A 14,302-nucleotide genomic window follows, 5' to 3' on the forward strand; every position below is an offset into this window, starting at 1 on the left:
CAAGTAAGACACTTCATCTCCTGACTGTACATTTTTTTCTTTCTTTTCTCTTTTTTCATTTTTTAAGCCTTTACTTTCCTGTCTTAGAATCAATACTAACTACTGGTTCTATGCAAAAGAGTGGAAAGGGCTAGGCAATTGGGGTTAAGTGACTTGCCCAGGATCATACAGATAGGATGTGTCCAACATCAGATTTGAACCCCAGATCTCGCATCTCCAGGCTTGACTCTCTATTCACTGACTGGCCCTGACATTTTCAGTGACTGTCTTCTGTGGCTGGAGTACTCTGCTTCCTCATCTCTGCCTTCTGACTCCCATGGCTTCCTACAAGTCTCCCCTAAAATTCTACTTCCTGCAAGAAAAGCCTTTCCTTGTCTGCTTTAATGTTAGTGCCCCACCTCTTAAGATTACTTTTAATTATCTGGTATATATGTTGTTTGTACACACTTGCTTTCTTCTTGTCTCCTCCTCCCATTCCCATTAGATTGTGATAGCATGATTTTGGGAAAGTTTTTTGGGAAAAGATAATGAGATCTGTTCTGAGCATGTTGAATTTGAATATGGCAAGAGATGTGAAGATGCCATATAGGCAGCTGGTGATGCAGGACCACATGAAGCAGTCAATAAGCATTGATTCTGTACTGTGTCCTGGGCCCTCTGTTAGGTATTGGAGACAAATATAGAAAGGCGGAGGCAGTCTTTATTCTCAAAGGAGCTTTCACTCTAGATCCTGGGAATCATCTTCATAGAGGTAATAAAGGAGCCTGGGCCCCGGGGATACATCCTGCTTGCTTAATTTTCTGTGGTCCACAAGAGGCAAGGCATATGAAAATAGGCAAAGGAAATTGGGAAACTATGGACTCTAAATATATTATTACTTTACCCCAAAGTAAAATCAGATGTAGAAAATGAATAATTTTCCTTGCCTATTGTTTTGTGGGCAAAGCCTGCAATGACAAGTTTTATTACCACTAGATGGCATTCTTTCATCAGGAAATTGAAATGTTATCTAAATGTACATTCTAGTGTTTAGAATAGTTTCTGTTGGTTTTTTTTTTTTTCTGAACAAGTAGCTTAAGGCCCATCCATTAGTAAGTGAAATATACTGTATGGGTTTTTTATGCATTATCAAATGAGTGTATTAGTAAGGAAAAGAAATATTTATTAAATGCTAGGCACTCTGTTGAGCCTAGGGATTACAAAGAACCCCCAACCCTCCAAAGTAAACAAACAACCCCCCCCCCAAAAAAAAAACCCAGAACTAAAGAAGAAAACTTGGCCTTTGCTCTTATGGATCCCACAGTCTATTGAGGGACACAACATGTAAAACAAATTTTATGTATACACGTATACACCTACACACTCACAGTTAAGTTGGAGATCATCTCCAAGGGGAGGCACCAGAGCCTATGATAGTAATAGGGAGGGGGGTAAAGAGTTTTTGCAAAAGGAAAAGAAGTTCAATTTTTTGACCTTGTGATTGCTCAGTACATTGAAAAAAGTGAAAAATATGTGCAGTATACCACAATTGTGGACCACCCACCTCTGCAAAGGAATGAGGTGGTGGGTATTTTCTTAAATGGTATAGAGAATAGAATACTGGGCGCAGAGTCAAGAAATCCTTATAAACTCAATAGTAGTGTCTTTGGTCATATTATAAATTGCTTTTCAAATGATTATATTGTTCAGTATGCCTTTCTTCCCCACAAACTCTCCAACATTGACTATTCCTATATTTTTCTTAGGGTTTAAAAGGAAAGGCTTAAAATTTTTTCATTTCTGTTATTGGTGATTTAGAACATTCTTTTATTTGTTTATTAACAATTTGGATTTCTTTTGAGAACTGATTGTCTATCCTTTCAGCAATTACCTATTGGAGATTGGTTTTTGGTCTTTTATATCTATATCTACATATAGATATATACATATATATGGGTATATAGTTATATATGCATAGGTTTGTTTTTTATGGATCTTAGCTACCAAACTTTTTACCAGAGATAGTTGATAACAAAGATTTCTTTCCCCATATAACCATTTCTTTTTTTATTCTAGTTATATCAGTTTTGTTTTTAATGAAGCTTTTCAGTTTCATTTAATCAAAATTATCTATTATGTCTTTTGAAATGGCCTGATCATTTGTTTGGTTACGAATACATCTTCTCATAGCCTTTTTTCCCAACATTTTTAATGTTACGATCATTAATATTAAAAATTGTATATCAATTTAAAATTTATTATTGATTGTGGGATAAGGTGTTAATTTAAGCCAAATTTCTTTGTGATTGCATTCCAATTTTTTAAGCCATCTTAATCAAGTAAGGAGTTTATGTTTTCTGATTTATTAGACTTTGGGTTATTGAGTCCCATTGTTTCTGATTCTCCCTTGTCTGATGGCTCTCTTGTCTTTCTTATTGAGCTACTTCTTTATTTTTCAATCAGTGTCAGATGGTTTTGATGCCTGTTGCTTTATAATATAGTTCAAGGTAAGGAAGTGCTTTTTCCCCTTCTTCCTTACCTCTATTCATTTTTTCCCCTTGCCTTACTAGATCTTTTATTTCTCTAAATGAATTGTTGAGTTCTACAAAGTAACCTTTTTAAAATTTGATTATTATAGCATATTAAGACAGTAAATTAACTTTGGTAGTATTGCTATTTTTATTATATTGGCATGGTTTAGGAAAGAATATTGAATATGGTATTCTTTCATTTATTTATTTATGATCTTTATTTCTTTAAGGAACATTTTATAATTAAATCTGTATAAGTATTTTGTGTGCTTAAATTAATCCCATATATTTTATAGTTATTTTGAATAGTATTTCTCTTCCTATTATTACCTCTTGGATTTTATTATATATAGAAATGCTGTTGTTTCTTGTAGGTTTATTTTGCAGCCAGTAACCTTGAGGAAGATAGTATTGTCTAAATATTCTTGCTGATTCCCTAGTTTTTTCTAAGAAAACTAATGTGTCATCAGTAAATAGGAATCAGGGAATTGTTTTATTTTTTCTTTTCCTATCATTTTTCTTTGAAGTATTTCTTTTGTCTTATTGCTATTGTTAGCAGTTTTATTTTTTATTTTCCTATCATTTTTCTTTGAAGTATTTCTTTTGTCTTATTCCTATTGTTAGCAGTTTTATTTTTTCTTTTCCTATCATTTTTCTTTGAAGTATTTCTTTTGTCTTATTGCTATTGTTAGCAGTTATTATATTAAATAACAGTGGGGAGAGCATTTATTGGAAAATTGTCTAGTGTAACCCTGTTGCATATGAAGTCTCCTGTCTCCTCTCTTCTCTCTTCTCTCTCTCTCTATCCCTCTCTCCCTCCCTCCCTCTCTCCCCTCACCCCTTCCATCTTGAAATCAATTTTGTGTATTGGTTCCAAGGCAGAAGAGTGGTAAGGGCTAAGCAATGGGGCTTAAGTGACTTGCCCAGGATCACACAGCTAGGAAGTGTCTGAGGCCAGCTTTGAACCCAGCGCTTCCCATCTCTGGACTGGCTCTCAACCCACTGAGCTACCTAGCTTCCCCCTAAATCTTCTATTTGAAAAAGATCATTCTATGCCACTATTTCATAGATTTTAAAAAAAAAACAACCATAAGTGAGTACTTTGTTAAAGGCCTTTTCTCTATTTGTTGATAATAATGCATTTTGGATATTCTTGTTATTTCATATTATTCCTTGTGTTGATAGTTTACAAATGTTAACTATCTCTGCATCCTTATAAATTCAACGTACTCATAATGAATAACTTTTTAGATGTATTGTTATAAGTTTGTTTGACTTGTTAAAAAGTTCCCCTTCCTACTTTTCTATTTTTCTTATACTTTACTCCCTTCTATGTATTCTATGATACAGTGACACTGGCCTTGTTTTTAAAAGATCTTCTCTCTCCCAACTTTGTGTTTTTACTGGCTATCCCTGATGCCTATAATATTTCTCATCTCTGCCTCCTGGCTTCTCTGGCTTCCTTCTTATCTCAGCTAAATCCTGCCCTCTGGCAGAACCCTTTCTTGTCTGCCTTAATTTTAGTACCTTTCCTTGAGATTAGTTTCATGTTCTCTTGTATACATCTTATTTATACATAGTTGTTTGCACTTTGTCTATCTTCTACTTTTCCCCCTCAATTAGATTGTGAGGGTCTGGAGAGAAGGGACTATTTTTGCCTTTCATTCTATCCTCAGTGCTTTGCACAGTGTTTGGCAAAGTCCTAAAATGGTCTAAGTACTTACTAAATGCTTATCGACTTGATCTAATAACAGCTTCCTGGACCTCCATGATCTGAATACAGTCTACTTTATCTCATAATCCTTGGATGTATATACTATATTTCTTCTAAACTGTATTGTTTGTAGGAAAGAGTGTATCTCTTTGTTTTTTGGCCTACCCTGTCATCTCCACGACATTGTTCACAGTCCCTCCCCTGCCCACTTACTTATTGCCTGTCCCCACCAAAAATAGAAGCCAAAGACAACTCTTTATTGAAGTCTCAGTATTCAAGGGCTGATTCATGTGCTTCCTCCTGGGAAGCTTCCTTCTTCTTTGCTCCTCATAGTTGAAAATGATTTCTTCTTTTTCCAATTTTTCATAGTATTTGGCTAGACCTCTCTCTTTTGTATTTTATAGGATTATAGGGACTAGCACATCCCTCAGCTAGTCTGGCCTGTACACTCTAGGGAGTCTGGGTTTCCATAAGCTCAGGAAACTTGCCAGAGTGATGAAATCCTTGGGTAGCCTTTTTGCACAATGCAAAGTACTATAGGTGGGATACTGAAAGGGGAGGTTAGATCACTATGAAAGGGGGAAGCATTCTTCGTTAAGGAAGAAGTACACTTAGAGTTACTCGACTATTAGATTGTATGAATGCTATAGATAAGAGTTTACCTAGTTTTGAAAAAAATACTTCATAAAGTCTTATGCTATTTTTGTTGAAAAAATGAAGAAAGTCATGGGCTAAATCGGAGATGTCAAACTCCCAGTCCAGTAACACTCCCAGTTAAGGTCTGAACCAGATTAAACTTTAGTTGGAGGGCTACAGTTGGTAGAGTGCCAGGTTTGGAGTTGGGAGGACTTGGGTTCAGATCTAATCTCAGATACTTTCTATATATGTGACCCTGGGCAAGTCACTTAATCCAAATTGTATAGCCCTTGACGCTTGTCCATCTTAGAATTAATACCAAGACAGAAGGTAAGGGTTTAAAGATTTTTTTAAATTAGGAACTATTTAACAAAATACATAAGAATGCAATAAAACACAGATAATAATACATTTTAAATCCAGGTCAGTGTGCAACCCATAGGAATCCTTATATACAAATTAATGGTCCCCATTTCTATTTGAGTTTGATACCATTGGACTAGATGATAATCTCATTAGATAGATTCAGAACTAGTTGAATAGTCATATGCAAAGAGTAATCATTAATGGCTCTGGGTCAACTTGAAAAGAGTGGAAAACCCCATGACACCCTGGACTTTGTGCTCTGTGCTGCTGAACATTATTGTCAGTGGGGTGAATAAATGCATAGGAAGATGAGGTTAGCTAATACACTACATTTCAAAAATCTTGACAGCCCACCGGCAGAATTAAATAAGATGAAATTTAATAGGGTTAAAAACCATTTTACACTTGGTTTAAAAAATTGCCATCAGAAGTACAAGATGGATAAGGGATAATATCTGCTTTGCAAAGGGTATAAGGCCTAGTGAGGGTAAGTGATGTACTCTAGAGTGCATAGGGGACTCCAAAGTAAAGGTTTTTTCCATTGTGCCACATTGGCTCTTTTGATCCTTAATAATAATCTTTTTTTTTTTTTAAACCCTTGTACTTCGGTGTATTTTCTCATAGGTGGAAGAGTGGTAAGGGTGGGCAATGGGGGTCAAGTGACTTGCCCAGGGTCACACAGCTGGAAGTGGCTGAGGCCGGGTTTGAACCTAGGACCTCCTGTCTCTAGGCCTGACTCTCACTCCACTGAGCTACTCAGCTGCCCCCCTTAATAATAATCTTTTGAAGATAGGTACAATAGATATTTTCTTTTTTTTAAACAGATAAAGAAATCGACTCAAAAAGATAAAGTGACTTATCCATGTTCATAAAGCAAATGTTAAAGGCAGAGTTGAATCAGTGTCTCTCCAAGCTGAGTTTTCTTTCATTTACCGTTATTGACAAATAATTGTCCTTACCCACTTTTAGAATTAATTGGTAATCTTTATATGCAATCAAGTGTAGGTAGTTATAAGTTTGTATAATTTAGATTGTAACAGTAGGCAATATAGGAGAAGTGGTCAAGGCAGCTTTCAAGAATAAGGTTTCAGGTGGCAGGTTAGGTTGTTCATTGGATAGAGTATTGGATCTTGAGTCAGAAAGATTTGTATTCAAAACCAGCTTCAGACACTAGTAGTGCGATCTTGGGCAAGTAACCTCTGTCTGCCTCAGTTTCCTCAATCAATAAACATTTATTAAGCATCTACTGTATGTTAGGCACTGTGTTAAGTGCTGGGGAATAAAAAAGAGTCAAAATACACAGCATTAAGCAGCTTATAATTTAATCTAGAAAATTGGTATGTTTGTACCAACCTCCCAAGTTGTAAGGATCACCCGAGATAATATTTGGAAAGTATTTATTTGCATAGCATGGGACCCATCACATGGCAGGTGCTTAATAAATTCTTGTTTGCTTCCTCTTCCCTTCAAATAAGAATGACATACATATAAGTGTTTTAAAGTTTAGATTAACACTCTTTATACATTATTTCAATTGAGCCATATGACATTATTTCTACTATGACATGCTGCCTCCATATGATGTTAAATTTCCTTTATTTAAATCACTCAGTAATTCTAGTCATGAAATAGTTTCTATGACTTACTGAAAAAAAAACTATAGGGAAAGAACTAGGTAAACATTGATTCAAGAGGTAGTTGTCCCAAAAGCAAGAACTTTAGCCATGAAATCTTGTTAGATATTAGGGAAATCCTTAATTTTGTTAAAGAAGTAGAAATCATTGGGGAGATAACCTTGAAAATAGATTCATTTTGAAAAAATTCTAGTTAAGGAAAAGATTGAAGTATTTTTAAAATGCACAGAAAGCATTTCAGAGAGAAGCACAGACATGTAGAATAGCTTTTGGAACCAATGAGCTGAATTTATCATATACTTTTTTTTTTAAACCCTTAACTTCTCTGTATTGGCTCCTAGGTGGAAGAGTGGTAAGGTTGGGCAATGGGGGTCAAGTGACTTGCCCAGGGTCACACAGCTGAGAAGTGTCTGAGGCCGGATTTGAACCTAGGACCTCCCATCTCTAGACCTGACTCTCAATCCACTGAGCTACCCAGCTGCCCCCTTCATACTTTTTTTTTTTTAAAACTAAGCTGTACTTAATGAGATTTGAGGTTTTATAAATAGTATTCTTCTTTCCTTTCTACATAGAAATGTTTATATTAGATGGTGTTTTAAAGTTAATTTCAATACTTTTTTTAAACCCATACCTTCCACCTTAGAATCAATAATGTGTATTGGTTCCAAGGCAGAAGAGTGCTAAGGGCTAGGTAATGAGGGTTAAGTATATAGGGTCATATAGCTATGAAGTGTCTGAAGCCAGATAGGCCTGACTCTCAATTCACTGAACTACCCAGCTTCCCCCTTTAATAATATTTTTAAAAAGAAAAGATTCTTTTTGGAAATTGGGAGATATAGGAATAAAATAGTAATTGTGGGAAACCTTTTCTTAAAAAATATTCTGGTTGAAGCATATTTTAAAATTTTCTATTTTGTGCATTAAATATGATAGAGACTATAGTTTAACTTTTAACACTCTTAGTGTCAATTATAGTAAATCAATATGCTCGTGCCAGTAATCATTATTATTAATTTGTTGGTTTGTCATTTTATTTTAGGTGAAGGCTTCATCCAAAGATACTTCTCTATTCCCTTACTAAGGAGCTCAATCAAAAAAAAAGAATCTAAATGTTGCAGAAGTGTTGAAAATACTGGTAATTATTTCTGAAATGCTATATGGTAATGGTGAATAAAATATTAATGGACTTACTGGGGTTTTGATGGAGGAATGGGTGTGGGTACTCTGAAGTAGAGGTTCTTGTAGGAACTCACCATGATAACTCTCTCTTTAGAGTAGGAAGACAGGTAGGTGCAGGCACTGACCAGGCAAGAAAAGCCCTTGGGGGGAGGTGGAGAAGTAGTTGGGGGCTTTAGAGCATAAACTTGTTTGTAAAATATTACATAGAAGAATAATGATTATGAGCAGCATTAGCTCATAAAGTAGAGGGAGCAATAGAAGGTAATGAAAGTTATTCTTGGGACATTTAAGGATGAAAATGAAAGGAAGGCATCATGGGAGGAAAAATGGGAAAAATCAGCATAAAATTTTTTTATAACAATTTTCTACCAGTAAGGGCAGTAGATGTCACATTTATGACTGAACATTATACTTCCAAATATGCTTTTAGAGGAGGTAAAAACTACATGATGGGAAAAGCAACTAGCTTGATTAGAAAGAATGTATATGGTAGAAATGAATTCTGGAGATACCCTTTTGAAAGCATCGTGGGATCAGTTCACAAAGTTTTTGAAGGAGATGCCAAAGGTATAGAAAAAAATCTCAAACCTCATTTATATTGAAATAAGAAGACTTGGGGCAGCTGGGTAGCTCAGTGGATTGAGAGTCAGGTCTAGAGATGGGAGGTCCTAGGTTCAAATCTGGCCTCAGACACTTCCCAGCTGTGTGACCCTGGGCAAGTCACTTAACCCCCATTGCCTACCCTTACCACTCTTCTGCCTTGGAGCCAATACACAGTATTGACTCCAAGATGGAAAGTAAGGGTTAAAAAAAAAAAAAGAAATAAGAAGACTGAAAGAATATTAACATCTACCATTCCAAGTGTTTGTATTCTCATCTATACAGAATCTTTGAGATTCATCTGTACATGATAGGAAGTAAGGAAATGAGTATAAAGTATCCATAATATGCTAGACACTTTGCTAGACATTTTACAAATATTATCTTATTGATCCTCATAACAATCCTGTGAGTTTGTAGTTGAGGAAACTGGGTCAGATAGCAAATAAGTGACGTGCCCAGAGTCACACAGCTAGTGTCAGATTGGATTTGAGCTCATGTTTTCCCAGTTCAGGCTCTGTGCCCTATCCATTAATCCACAGAGCTGCCTCAAGATACAGAGCCTGGTTTTATCTATCTGGGTCTCTAGTAGAAAATAATGATGGTAGGGCATAGGTAAGTTGCTTGCAGGGAAACCTGGTCAAAACCCAATTACAATCATTAGGATATTAAAGAGCAATAACTTTTGAAGCAGTCAACAAGCCACTATATCTTCTTTTAGCCTAGCTACTGAAGCCATCATTCAGGGATGAAATCTTGGAAAAGGGTTCACTTTCCTCATCACCCCCAGCAACAATTGCTGACCAGCTTCCACTAACAAGAACCATGGGAATATGTGACATCCCCAGACTGCTGGGCCAGCTGTCATGGTCATCATTTGGGGAGGCAGCTTCTCTGAAGAAGGGGCTTGGGGCCCAACCAACTGCCCACATCTACTCTTCAGAGGACAGACCTCACTAAAGCAGTGGGGCATCTCATTGAAGTAGAGACAGGCGTCATGTGCCAGCTAAGACAAACCACCGCTATCCCTGGCCATGATTTGTCTTGTATCTTGATGAATATAGTGCAGAGCCCAAAAGCCTTGGGAATTTGCATGCCTCCAAATCTAGTTCTCTTAAACATCATTTTTGGAAGCAACTATTTGAAGATAGCCTGGCAAATGCTCCTGCAGATATTTTACTCACATCTATTGAAGAACCAGAAAAGAAAGGTTTTAGCTTAGGGCTTTGCATATGAAAAGAGCCTAATATATCTTTCTTTCATTCATTCTTGAATCAAAGTTGTTCTGATGAGATATTAGGAAAATGCAGGCTTTCACAAGTGATATTCTGCAGTGGATCACATCTTTTTCTTTTTTTAATTGACTAAAAGATAGAAGACTTTACTGTTCTATTGCTTGTTTATTATGAAAAAGCATTTGATTCAATAAGTCAAAGTACCGGCTTAAATGGTTCTCTTCCAACAAAGTGTCTTCCATAAATAGAACAAAATCATTCAAGATTTCAAAAAAGAAATTTTACCAATTACACTTTGTTGACCCTCTGATCCTAAACATCAAGTAAACAAAAAAAAGAGAGCTATCTGTTAGCCAAGGTGTTAACCACAGTTGTAGGAGAGCTAGTGTGATAATTCCCAGAGAAAAAGCAAGGTCTTCCAGATTCTCCTGTTTGCAAATGATATTTATAGTAAACTCCAGAATATTTCAGAGCCTCTTGAAAGAAATCCATAACTACTAAAGAGTTTGACCTGAGCAACCATACTTTTGGATGGACAACTTATAACACTTGTTTAACATTTATTTACAGTATCTGGGACACAAAGTACAATTAGATACTGATTTGAACCTTCCGTTGGGCAAGAGGAAAAGTGGGTAGGATTGTCTTCCAGAAATTGTAAAATCATATTAATAATTATGAGCTTCTCTTGAAAACAAAAGTATCTTTTTAAAACTAAAGGAGGCTACTGGTGATGTAGTGGATAGAGCAATGGGTCTAGAGGCAGAAAGAATTGAGTACAGATATGGCATTAGATATGTAATAGATGTGTGTTGTTGGGCAAATCATTTAACCTGTGTTTACCTCAATTTCCTCAGCTGCAAATGAGGATAATAATTAATACCTACTTTGCAAGATTGTTGTGGAGATCAAATAAGATTCTTGTAAAAGTGCTTAATGGAGTGGTTGGCACATATAGTAGGCATGATTGAAATGCTTATATCTTTCCTTTCTTTTCTCCCCAAAGTTTATGAATATTACTGTCTGATTATGGGACATGGAATACAGCCATCTTAGAAAAATTGCAATTCAGTACCAAATGGAGAATGTTTTGGATTGGATGTGACTTAGACTTGTACCTCTTTAGCTTAAATTAGATTTTGGAGTGAAATGAATACTTGTAGGTGTTTCAGGAGTTAACAAAAGATGATTTACTTATCCATAATGGGAAAATATTCAACAAGGAGATGCATTTTTTCTTTATTTATAAAGGATGACTATTTTTAAGGAAAAGGAGGGATATATTGGGAAATAAAATTAATGTAAAACTATTCATAAAAATGAAGCATAATTTTTATTAACAAAAATCAATTAAAAATTCTTTTCATTTATTTACCAACTTAACTTCCTACTTGCCACGTCTTTGTTCCTTTTTCAACCTGAAGATATTCCTTCTTTCAAGATAAAAATTCCATTTCTGTTGTCTTTTATAATTTTTCTGTTCACTCCCAAATTTCAACTATATCTTATTTAGCTTACCCAATGCTATTAGTCCTGTTTCAGGTATCTTTCTATTATGTCATCAATCTTTTATAAAAATTTTATCAACTCTTTATTTAAATTTTTCTTGAAATTCTTTGTCTTATGATTTTTATTTTTATAGCTCAGTCATGAGCAGCGACAGTAACTCACTGGCACGTGAATTCCTGACTGATGTTAACCGGCTTTGTAATGCAGTGGTACAACGTGCTGAGTCCAAGGAGGAGGAAGAGGAGGAGACTCACATGGCAGCTCTTGGGCAATATCTCGTCCAAGGTCGTGGCTTTATATTGCTTACAAAGCTAAATCTTCTCATTGATCAGGTAATGGTTTTCTAACCAAACATCTTCATCAATAAATATGTGGTAGTTTAAAGATAGTATATACTGTGAGCCTCTTTAAGGACCACTCTCTTCCCCGCCCCCGCCCCCTGAAAAATGTTCCTAAATATGAACATAAAGATTTTGGGAATAAGTTTTTAATATCTTTGATTTCTCTAGGGTCTTTTGAAACGTTCACAACTTTTACTATTTAACCTCAGATGCCAGGTGCATTAGTAGATATACATAAAATGATGATTGTTTTGCCTATGAACCTTCTTTTATATTCACAAAGCTATATATTTTTAAAGTGTGTAATCTCATAAATTAATGACACCAGTAGTTTTCTGTTTAAAGAAAATAATAAATACTTCATGTATTTTGGCATTTTTTTTTAATCTGGGAAAGTTGCCCCAGACAAGATTATTTCATGAAAATATAATTCATACATTGTAACAAATCTCACCATAATTTTGTAGAACTTTGCTTATAGCACCATTTCCCCAATTCTTTATTTTTAACATTCCTATTGGAACAAAGATTATTTTGTTTAACTTCATGTTTTTACAGAAAGTTAATGATGTTAGGTGAGGTATGACAGTATATAACTTATAAAAAGTGGAGTAGAACTATGATATATTTATCATAGAAGCATACATTTTTTTTTAGACCTAGAAAGGGCCTTGGAATTAATCTAATTCAATCCCTTTCTTTTACATATGAGGGATCTTAGATTCAAAGAGATGAAGTGATTTGTCCAAGGTTACATATAAAGTTAGTTTCTTTTTTATTGAATTATTTTAAAGAAAGATAATTCAGATGAAAGAAAAAAAGAGAACCTCTTCAGCTGTTTTCTTGCCATCATTTTATGTGATCAAATAATTATAATATTTCTTTTATTGAAACTGTAAAATGAATTGCAAATCAAATAGTTTAATCATATTAAAAACAGCACTCCAGTCCACTTTTATATCAATAAAAGCAGAATATTTATTTATGCTGAAACATCTCTTAAAAGTATAGACAAAGGATTATTTTGATGTGATTTTTAAAAAAACCTTATAACCAAAAGCTAGCATTATTTGCAATGAATGAATATAAAAGCATTTACTGAGTATAAAACTGTGTGCTAAGCAATAGCAATGCAAATGGGAAAAATGAGTCATTTTGCTTTCATTAGCTCACTTTCAAGTAAACATAGGTGATAAAACAGGAGCTTTAGCTTAACGTTTCTCCAATAAATATGGGATCAAGAAAGGATACTATTATTTGATGTAGTTCTATTGCTAGTGATAGCACTAAGGTGAAAGAAATTAAAGGTATAAACATTAGCAAAGAGGAGATAAAATGAGTCCTATTTGCAAACATTATGATGGTCTACTTAGAGAAAATCTCATAATCAACAAAAAGTAATTAAGATAATAGGTTAAGTAAAGTAGCAGGATATGAAGAAATCCACAAAAATCATGAACATTTCTACTTAGCAACAACAAAATCCAAGAGGAAATCATAGAAAGGGAAGTCCTATTCAGTATAACTGCAAAATGCATAAAATACCTGGGAATCAGTTTACCAAGACACACTCAGAAATTATTCACATAACAGTTAATTAACAAAACATCCAAAATGAAGAATGACTTAAGTATTGGAAGAGTCTTCATTTCTTTTGATTGGGCCACACCAATAAATTGTGATACCTAAATGCAAATAAAAATTATGGTACCTAAAAATTATTGCTTCACCAGTGAAACTGCAGGAGTACTTTATAGATAGCTAGGCAAAGTAGTAATTTATTTGGAGGAAAAAAATCTTGAATCTCAGGGATATAATGAAAAATGTAGCATTGAATAATGAACTAGTACTTTCAGACTTTAAATTATATTGTACAACAGTAATCCTTAAAAACTATTTGGTGTTAGTTAAGAAATTTAAGAGATCAGTTAATAGTCTAGATTAGTAAGAATAAGAAATAGTTTAATGCAACCCAGTATTAATAAAACTGAGAGCATAAACAATTTGAATCAACATAAACACAAACAAATTGAATATGTGACAAAAACTGCTAGGAAAACTGGATAGCAGTCTTGTAGAAATTAGTTCTAAAACTACATTTTGTACATATGACTAAGTAAGCTCAAAATGGATATGTGACCTAAATATGAAGGGTTACAGTATTAAAAAGAAATTAGAGCTCAAAATTTGGTACCTTTCAAAATTTACCCATCTCTCTGCCTCTTCTTTTCTTTACCCTAGTTCATCCTCCATGCTGTTACCAAAGTGATTTCCTTAAAGAAAGATCTAACTTTCCAACTATCCTATTAAGTAGATTCAAGTGACTTCCTCTAGCCTTTAGAATCAATACACACTTGTATGTATAGTTTTAAAAGTCCTTCACAATGTAAAAATTAAAATTAATATATAATAACTTTAAATATTATGTTTTTATAAGATTTATTAATAATCACTTGAAGTAAAGGAATAAAAAGGTAACAAAATAAAACCATGTGCCCATGACTAATCTACCTGTTTAAATTGCCTGTATTCCCAGCTGCAAGCTGCCGTAGGAAGGAAAGAGAGCTAGCCCCAGAAA

General features: G+C 34.5%; 1 protein-coding gene across 1 annotated transcript in view; it reads left to right on the forward strand.

Annotated features, from left to right (window-relative positions):
* The window catches only part of LYST (lysosomal trafficking regulator), a 260,804-nt gene that overhangs the window by 44,995 nt on the left and 201,507 nt on the right, over positions 1-14,302 (forward strand). The window contains exons 2-3 of the mRNA XM_044674577.1: positions 7,900-7,995; positions 11,517-11,715. Coding sequence (XP_044530512.1) covers positions 11,524-11,715 — 192 coding nt within the window. The 5' untranslated portion in view covers positions 7,900-7,995; positions 11,517-11,523. The remainder of the gene's footprint in view (positions 1-7,899; positions 7,996-11,516; positions 11,716-14,302) is intronic.

Source organism: Gracilinanus agilis, chromosome 4 (genome assembly GCF_016433145.1).
Source record: "Gracilinanus agilis isolate LMUSP501 chromosome 4, AgileGrace, whole genome shotgun sequence".
NCBI lineage: Eukaryota > Metazoa > Chordata > Mammalia > Didelphimorphia > Didelphidae > Gracilinanus > Gracilinanus agilis.